Below are 10003 nucleotides of genomic sequence, written 5' to 3' on the forward strand. Positions count from 1 at the left end.
TTTGTATAACACACGGAAAAATAACCAAAAAGGAGCAGGAAAATATAAAACCGGAACAAAACTCAAAAAGGAAAAACGGAACCAAAACAGAAAAATGGAAAACCAGAACAAAACCGAAAGAAAAAAAAACAGGAGAAAAACCAAAACATGGAAGAAGAAGTAAAACATCAGCGAACGAAGCAATCACGTGACCCCCGTAGTGGGCCAGCCCAACTGGCTCCGTTGCGGGCTGTTTGCTCGACAGCTTGCCGCTCGCGGGCTCGGGCTGACTTATGACCAGGGCAATTTGGGCTGCACGGAGGAAGACAATTCATGAAGATATCTTTCAGTCTCCACACGCTACATCTACGTTCATTAATAAATTTTTGTCAGAGTTGGAGATAGTCAACAAAAGGGAGATGCAAGCTGTACCACGGAGAGCTATGCGGAGTGCAACCTGGGTACCGCCAAACCAAGGTTGTGTTAAGATCAATGTCGACGATGCAGTGGCCGTGAGGAGGAAGCATGGTGCAGTGGGTGCAGTCTGTAGAGACTAACATGGCACTTTTCTGGAGGCCTCGGCGGTCGTTTTCAAGCACATCACAGATCCTCAAACGCTTGAAGCCCTAGCTATAAGAGAAGCTCTCTCTTTAGCGTATGATCTATATGCACGACATATACAGGTTGCCTCTGACTGCAAGGTGGTGGTTGATGATCTGCATCATGGCAAGCTAGCTACTTATGGAGCTGTTCTTCGTGAGATATCGGACCGCTCGTCTAGTTTTTTGTCATGTAATATAGGTCATGAATTTAAGAGCTCAAACTATGAAGCTCACAATAAAACATTCTCTCTCCCTCGCGGTTGGTCGCCATGTTTGGTTAGGCCAGGCGGGAGATCTTCATTTCGTCCCTGTAAATATTGTGACGGGTTAATAATGTTTCGCGAGATTGTCTAAAAAAAACAGAGCACTACCAAAACTTCGTTGTTCCCTAAAAAAACTCAAAACTTTGTTGTTGTTGCTAAAAAAACCAAAACTATGTTTTCCCGAAAAAAAACTAGCAGAGTGCTGGAATCATGGAGTATGGCTCCATCCACATTCACAGGGGTTTATGCTCATGTGCTTACGTTTAAAGCCATGAGATTGTGCGGTGCATTACGAGCAAACAGAATCATTCTACGCCTGGATGATGATGTTCGACAGTCCCGCAAAAAAAAGAAAAAAGAGATGATGATCAACAGGTACTAGTACAGTAGAAGCCCCTGCATTGTTGCAAGACTCCACAACAGCTACACCAGACCAGACCAGACATCGACTTGAATGAATACGTAACACAACGATCGATCACAAAGCACAACACAAATCCTAATAATCCCTTGATGCTAGTACTAGATTTCAGCCAACGAACGAAATTCTTCCCTGCCTAGTACCACTAATTGGTTATGCCTATGCGGCGACGGCGGTGGCGCACTCGACGTCGCTGGCGCTCACCCTCTTGGCCTTGACGGTCTGCTTGTACGAGTACCGGGCGGCGACGAGCACGTAGAAGCCCAGGTTGACGGCGGAGATGGCGGCCAGCAGCCAGTAGAAGAGGTCCAGCCTGCTCCGGCTCAGGTCCTTGCCGAACCACCCGTCCCGCCGCCCGCCGTGCGAGCTCACGTGGTCCGCCGCCGCGATCACCAGGCTGCTCAGGAAGCTCCCGGCGCCGATCACGCTCAGGTACAGCCCGATGCCCAGGCTGCGCATGCTGTCGGGCACCTGGTCGTAGAAGTACTCCTGCAGGCCCACCAGCGCGAACCCGTCGGCCACGCCCATCAGCGCGAACTGCGGCACCAGCCAGAACACCGACATGGTGGCGGTGGAGTGCAGCCGGCGACGCTCGACGACCGCGGCCACGGCCATGGCCACCACGGCCAGCGCCATGCCGACGCCGATGCGACGAAGGACGCTGAGCCCGCGCTCCGTCCCAGTCACGCGGCGCAGGCACGGCTCCAGCACCTTGTCGTAGAGCGCCACGGTGGCGATCATGGCGACGGCGGCCAGCGCGAAGATGGACGCCGGCGGGAGCACGAAGTGGGCGCCCATGCGCCGGTCCATCACGCTGCCCTGCTTGACGAAGAAGGTGGACACCTGCGCCGTCGTGATGCCGAACGGGAGCGTGGCCACCCAGATGGGCACCATCGACACCACCAGCTTCGTCTCCTCCACCTGCGTCAACGTGGCCAGCCGCCACGCCCCGCGCCGCCCCTCGCCATCATGCTCCACGATTGCCGCCTTGTCGAGACACCGGAGCTGGTCGGTGTGGCAGAGCAGCCTCTTCTTGCCGCCGTCCTCCTCGTGCAGCTCGCCGACGTCGGTTGGCAGCCGAAGGCGCCGCTTCCTGACGGCGGCCACGACGACCCGCAGCATCGGCGTGAGCGGGCTGCCCTGCGGCACCCTGTACCGGTACGTCCGCCACCCCGCGAGGTACACCACGAGGGAGCACCCCATGACTGCAGCGAGCAGCACCGTGGCGGCGCCCCATCCGACACGCTCCTGGACATACACGACGACGGTGACCCCGAGCAGGACCCCGGAGCAGAGCGCGCAGTTCCACCAGTTAAAATAAGACATCTTCTGCAGCCGCTCCCCGGTGTGGCCGTCGTCGAACTGGTCACCGCCGAAGCTCTCGAGCGCCGGCTTGTGGCCGCCGGTGCCGACGGACACGAGGTAGATCCCGACGAAGAAGAGCGTCTCGTGGATCCGGGGCACCGAGCCGCCGGCCGGCCTGAGACCCGGCGTCAGCTGCGCCACGGCCAGCAGGACGAGGCCAAGGAGGTAGACGACGGTGGAGTAGAGGACGGTGCGGAAGCGGCCGAGGTATGAGTCGGCGAGGAATCCCCCGAGGAGCGGCATGAGCGTGGTGACGCTCATCCAGTAGTTTGAGTTCTCGGCGGCGACCTTCATGTCCTGGTGCAGCACCTTGGTGAGGTAGATCATGAGGCTGGTGGCGATGCCGAAATAGCTCAGCCGCTCGCTGAACTCGATCACTGCCAAAACAATAGACACTGCCATTAACCAAAGTAGCAAACGGACAGAGACAGAAACAGAACAGAGAGATCTGACAGAGGAACTTACGGATGATGAACATGGCGGCCTTCCAGGAGCCGGTGGCGGCGCGGAGGGGCGGGCGGCCGCGGTGGTCGACGGAGGAGTCGTCCACCCACCGCTCCTCCTCGGCGCCATGGCGGAAGCTTAAACCCAGGTGCTGGTGGTGCTTGGTCATCGCCGAATCAATGCGTTTCCAGACGACAGAATCGCGGCCGGCTGGTTTTCTTTCTAATTCCAGCACGTAGTCGACTGGTGTGTGGTCGCTGGCGGTGTGAGGCTGGGAAGAAAAGGTGGCGCTATATAGGCGCGCGCGCGCGTGTGGGGTAGCACAGTGCGGAAGCGCGGCCGCTAGTGCGGCATGGCCCGAGCGAAGCAGGCAACAGAAACTGCGGGACGAAAGGGAGGGAGCATCGCCATCGCCTGTGTGTGTGTGTCTGTGTGCGCACGCGTGGATCGAATCGGCGAAAGGAGGGCTTGCTCCTCAAGTTCTCTTCTTTGTGAGACCACGGACGGCCAACGAATCGGCTGGAGGAGGATTGTTTTTCGTTTCGTGGTTTTTTGTGTGTGTCTATTTGCAGAAGTCTGGCAGCTAGTAAGTGTAATCGCAGCAAATTAGGCAGTAAGTAAATGCTCCGGCCCCGGAGTAATTTACACACGTTTTACACATTGGCGTTACTTTGACCTGTTATTAATACGGCAGTTGCAAGGCGAAAATGCAGGATGGCAAACCCATCTCATCCATCATGGCCAAACCTCTCTATGCACCTAGGAGTAGCAATACATTGATATAGCAGTTAATTAAAACATACTAAAATCTAGATATGCACCTGCAGGTTCGTGGAAACTTCTGAAATCCCACGCTAAATAGACGAAATCTGGATAAATCTGACCGCATTAATGTTGGAAAATTAATTTTCACTGTATGCTTTCTAGAAGGTGGTGCACTGGGACTGGGTATTTACGAGCCGAGGCGGTGCGTGTACGCTAGCGGCTGGTCCGTCCGAGACAGCTGACCCTGCATCAGTCGTCGGGTGTCCGCTGAATGGGGAAGAAACGGGCATGCATTGCCAGGAGGAACGTCAGTATTGACTTGCATGTGACAGCAGGAGTAGGAGCGTACGTATATGTATTCCAGAAATATAGCAGTAATGTATATACATTCACTCTTCTCATTTAACACCAGCACTGCACAGCACACGCCAGCCACCGTATTATTCGTTCATTTATTTGGAGGGAGTATCAATGTAGAGTATAATACGCCAGTACAGCACACACCAGGAGTATTGCGCTGGCTCTGACTTTTGCATGCGCGGCGCGGCACGAAAAGCACGTGTTCCATGCATGCGTTTCTTCTGCGGGCGGGCCCGGACGCCGCATCGGACGGCCGCTGATGCGTGGAGGGCGTGGCAGTGACGCCTCCGAGCGCCGTCGGCCGTCCGATGAACGGTGTGTCCTCTCCTCTTTGCAGATGCTCCATCCATCCACTTGGTCATGTGATGTGGTCGATGGAGCTGCGTGTGATGCGATTCAGATGGATGGCTGGCTGCATATGTACAGTTGGCGGTTCGGGGCGAGTGCATGGTCCGGGGTTTGCTTCAATCTCTGACGAGCTAGATAGATAGCACAGCGTTTCATAAACAAAATTCTGAGATTTTTTATTTGAGAAATACACACCGCTTCATATATTTCTTGGGTCTTCATCTGCAATGGGCCTGTAGGACGGTATGACGGCCCAAAGCACAAACCGACTTAGGGGGCCACGGGCCGGCCTGCGTGGTCCAAAACGAGCCCGTCAAAACTAATTTACTCGAAATCACTAGTTAAGGTCACCTCTTGCAGAAGTCATCTCACCTTCTTAGGTATTGACAAGTGTGCATGTGCGCCACATGTTGCAACATGTGAGTTTTCCCTCTTTTCCAAAGATATGTTTTTTGTTTTATCTCTTGAACCATGCGTCTAAATACCGAACCGTTTTCACCGCTAGACCTCTCGCGTAGGAATCTTCGAAACTAGATTCCATGTTTGTATGTTTTGACAAACTTTTTTTTATAAAAAAAGAAAACAACCAAAAAAAGAATACAAAAAACAATCAAAAAATGAAAATTGAAAAAACGATAACAAAAAACTGAATACCAAAAAAGGAAGAAAAATCGGAGCCCAAAAGCGCGGCTGCGGTTTTTACCTTTTTGAAGCACACGTTGTGATTTTACCTTTTCAAGTAGAAGCACCTCACACGGAAATAATTTTTTGCTTCTCGTGGTAGCAAATTTGTGCTTCTGCGCGAAATATTTTTTCCAAGAAGCACATATGCGCTTCGAAAAAAATTCAATAATTTTATCCAAAACCTAGGAAAAATCAAAAAAGGCAAAAGGCATCTAAAACCCAAAAACGCGTGCGGAAAATAACAATCCAGAGGAAGCACCCAACACGCGACATGTGGTAGTTGTTGGATGCACCACTTGGCGCATTCCCAAACCATAAAAGTGACCCTTGTGAGAGCCCCCGAGGGGGGTCATCGTTGATTACACGCACTTCGCCACACCGTTCTTCACTCGTGAAATTAACTTTTTTTAATCTATAGATTATTGTGATTAGTTATTTTGTTTTGATCTTATCTGGGTTGGTTTTGTATTTTATTTTTTATTGGTGGTGTTTTTTTGTTCGTATATCATGTTGGGTTGCTGTTGAAGTTTTCTTTTCAAGAGGGCGGTCACCGAAGTTCACACCCTTGCGGATGCTAATCTCCGTTTGGAGCGGTGTGGAGGCACAATGCTCCCCAAGAAGCCACTAGGGCCACCGTAATCTCCTCACGCTCTCGCACAATGCAAGATGCCGTGATTCCACTAAGGGACCCTTGAGGGCGGTCACCGAACCCGTACAAATGGCAACCCTTGGGGGCGGTCACCGAACCCGTACAAATGGCAACCCTTGGGGGCGGTCACCGAACCCGTACACTTTGGCAACCCTTGGGGGCGGTCACCGGTACCCGTTAAATTGCTCGGGGCGATCTCCACAACCTAATTGGAGACCCCGATGCTTACCCGGAGCTTTGCACCACAATGATTGAGCTTCGAACACCAACAACCGTCTAGGGCGCCCAAGCACCCAAGAGGAACAAGCTCAAGGGTACCAAGCACCCAAGAGTAATAAGCTTCTCAACTTGTAACTTCCACGTATCACGTGGAGAACTCAAACCGATGCACCAAATGCAATGGCAAGGGCACACGGAGTGCCCAAGTCCTTCTCTCTCAAATCCCACCGAAGCAACTAATGCTAGGGAGGAAAATGAGAGGAAGAACAAGAAAGAGAACACCAAGAACTCCAAGATCTAGATCCAAGGGGTTCCCCTCACATAAAGGAGAAAGTGATTGGTGGAAATGTGGATCTAGATCTCCTCTCTCTTTTTCCTCAAAAACTAGCAAGAATCCATGGAGGGATTGAGAGTTTAGCAAGCTCGAAGAAGGTCAATAATGGGGGAAGAACACAAGCTCAAAGGATAAGGTTCAAAGGGGAAGAAGACCCCCTTTTATAGGAGGGGGAAAATCCAACCGTTATCCCCCACTCAGCCCCGCAGAGAGCGGAACTACCGCGGAGGCAGGGCGGTACTACCGCTCATAAGCGGTACTACCGCTCCCCTTCAGCGGTACTGCCGCGCCAGAAGAAAAGGGGCTAGGGCTGGGACCCAGAGCGATACTACCGTGGAGGCAGGGCGGTACTACCGCTAATAAGCGGTACTACCGCCACTACTACCGCAGCAAGTGACGTAAAACCCGACACGAGAAAAAGCGCACTCGAGTCGAGGCGGTAGGAGCACGGAGCCGCAACGGTACTACTGCTGAGACCATCAAGCGGTACTACCGCTCCGAGGAGCGGTACTACCGCTGTGGCCCGCGGTACTACCGCTGCGGAGCGGTACTGCCGCTTGTGACTCCTCAGCGGTACTACCGCTGGGTACCACGGTACTACCGCTGGGATCCTGACAAAAACCACACTCAAGAAAATCAGAACTGCCATAACTTCTGCATATGAGCTCCGAATTGAGCAAACTCAAGCTTGTTGAAAACAAGACGATGGTTATAGTAAGAAGAGGCAGGGGAGGTATGCCTAACAAAAAGAGGAGTGAAACCTCCAACCGAGAAGAATCGGCAAAACCCCCAACATCGAAAACATCATAGAAGAAGCATGCGAACTCCGTTTTCGATGAACTCAAGCTTGTCATCAAGATGACCATAAGCTCTAAGACTCACAAAGAGAACCAAACAAGAACCAAGAAAGATGATGCAAGGATGCAATGGTTTGAGCTCTCTACGAACGATACGATCAGGCTACTCATCGAGAGCCCCCCTTGATAGTACGGCAATCGATCCTATAACCCGGTCTCCCAACTACCATCATGAGACCGGTAAAATAGAAAACCTATCAAGGGCAAACCTTTGCCTTGCACATGGTCCACTTGAGCTAGATGATGACGATCTTGACTTCCTCAAGTTGGACCACCTTTCTTGATTGTGTTGGCACGATGAAGACTAGATGATTGCTCCCCCATAGACCACTATGGGTGAGCCACTCTTCGGCACATCTTCACAAGTCCATTGTCACCACAATGGCCGGCAAGCTTCAAGCACTTGATCTCTTCGCGATGATCCACTTGAACTTGCACACGGCAATCTTGATGACGATCACCACTTGTTGTCATCCTCTTCATGGGTTGAGAGATATCTTCCTCTTGACACAATCCCATGAACATGTACCTAACCCCACGTAGAACTCTCACATAGACCATGGGTTAGTACACAAAGCACAATGGACAATGCTTACCAAACCATGGGATCACTTGATCCCTCTCGGTACATCTTCTATGCTTTGTGAGTTGATCAACTTGATTCACTCTTGACTTAGTCTTGATCAACCTTGAATCTTTCCAACTCTCTTCGTTTGGATGATGTCTTGAAGGTAAACATGAATGATCACACAATCTTCTTCTTCAAGACATGCTTGCAATAAGCTCAACTCTCAAATGACCAATCTTTGGATAATTCCTTGAATAGCACCTTGGTCGACACAAACTTTTCTTGAAATCAACACATGTACTCCAAGAAAAGCCTATGGACAAAACCTTCAAATATAACTCAAGGCAACCATTAGTCCATAGAGATTGTCATCAATTTCCAAAACCAAATATGGGGGCACCGCATGTTCTTTCAGAGCACAGCCCACATGTCCTTGCCATTGTCAAACAACATATACGAATCCACAATGGAGTCATCAAGAACACTCAGAAGAGCGCCTTTAAAGAGGGTATCGATCTTCTCAAAAGCTTCCAGCTGTACTGGATTAAGATCGCCCTCGGACTTGCCCTTGGTGGCATCATAGCAGCCCATGGTCTGAAACTAGTAGACTGCTCTCGTGCGCCACCTCTTATATTGCGCCCCCTTAAAGGCAGGCGACTTCAGATGCGCAGCAAAACCACTCGGAGTAAATTGCCTATAATCAGATTTTTAGATTGTTGGAAATATGAGAAAATTACTAAACAGAAGATAAATCATGACCATAGCAACAGAGATTAAACTAATCATGCGAACTAGCATAGCAGATGAACATATCACATCTAGGGCACATACTAGAAGCATGAATTCTACCACGATCTCGAACAGGAAGGATAGAATCACATACGGTGCAGCGGGTGCAGCACCGCCGGCGTTGACGTTGTCGCCCATGTCGTCGAGGACGAGGTTGCCGAGGTCGGGGAAGAAGTCGTCGTTCACGAAGTCGTCGCTGCCAGCAGTCGCGCGAGTGCGCTCCCCAAAAACCTGATCGCCCCTCTCCCATACAGGATCACGAGAGGCAGGGTTCCGGAGGCTTGCTGTCCCTTCTCGCGGTGCACGCCGGAAGGAGGGATGGAGAAGACTTGCTTGGCGGCGCAATGATCTGGAACGATGGTGCATAGCTCTGTCCTCGGCTCGGCTCAATCCCGCAACCCGCGGCGCGTCGTGACGAGGCGTGGCGTGGCGAGGCGAGCGAGGAGGAGGAATGCGCGTGTAGGTCTCCTCTTCTCATGCTCATACAAGTGGTAGAAGAGCTCACCTTATAAAAAGGTGCAACTCTCTCTCAACTTCCGGGGTGGGACTAAACTTTAGCCTCACTCACTCCACTCACATGTGTGCATGAATGGGCCAAGAGAATTTCAGAATTTTAGTTGGGCTTTGGGCCAAAGGCCTACTAGCAAAATTTCAACAGAACCCCGAAGTCATCAATCACGGTCGTTAGCGGTTACCACGAGGATGCATAATTTCTGAGCCCGAGCTCAAATGAGTTCAGATGAACAGTGAATTGGAAAAAAAAATCTAAAATTATTTTGTGACAAACATTGACAAAAGTTTTTCAGATTTATTTAAAGTTTTTCGATTTTTACTGTTCACCAAGCTCAAATATTTGAGCTGGGGAGCAGGACACTTTCGCTACCACGAGCGGTATTTCTCCCCCACTGGGTAAGATAGAGTGAAAATCAAGGGAAGTTCCATTTGTCAGTGACACAAACCGACGGTGCTGGAAAACAGCGGAAGCAATTCCCGAAGCGAGCCACGCCTGCACGTGCTCGTCAAAACTACTCTACTCTACATGTGTTACTCACGTCACGTGCAGGTACATTTTCTTTTCTGTCTTCGAAATGATCGTCACGTCTAGCGGACCTCAGGCTGTCAACCGTGATGAATATGTCACAGGAACAAACTTTTAAAACGTATCTCGTTGAGAGTTTAGACTACTGTAATGCTTCACCGTAGAGGAGAATGAAACACCAAAAATATGCATTTTTTCTTCACAAAATGTCGAACGGTAAAATTCAGACTCCGGCGATGCTGTTATGACTTCATTAAGTACTTCCTTCTCCCCAAAATATAAGGTGTGATTGATTTTGTATGATCATTAATACACGA

General features: G+C 50.8%; 1 protein-coding gene across 1 annotated transcript; it reads right to left on the minus strand.

The window, feature by feature from the left end:
• Window positions 1-1193: 1193 nt before the first annotated feature.
• Window positions 1194-3325, minus strand: LOC119303860 (protein NRT1/ PTR FAMILY 5.7-like). The gene is made up of 2 exons (XM_037581010.1): window positions 3096-3325; window positions 1194-3007 (listed from the first exon to the last, which is right to left on the minus strand). The coding sequence occupies exons 1-2, from the start codon at window positions 3241-3243 to the stop codon at window positions 1425-1427; spliced, it is 1731 nt and encodes a 576-aa protein (XP_037436907.1). The 5' UTR covers window positions 3244-3325; the 3' UTR covers window positions 1194-1424.
• Between the last annotated feature and the right edge of the window lie 6678 nt (window positions 3326-10003).

Source organism: Triticum dicoccoides, chromosome 5A (assembly GCF_002162155.2).
Source record: "Triticum dicoccoides isolate Atlit2015 ecotype Zavitan chromosome 5A, WEW_v2.0, whole genome shotgun sequence".
NCBI classification, from domain to species: Eukaryota; Viridiplantae; Streptophyta; class Magnoliopsida; order Poales; family Poaceae; genus Triticum; species Triticum dicoccoides.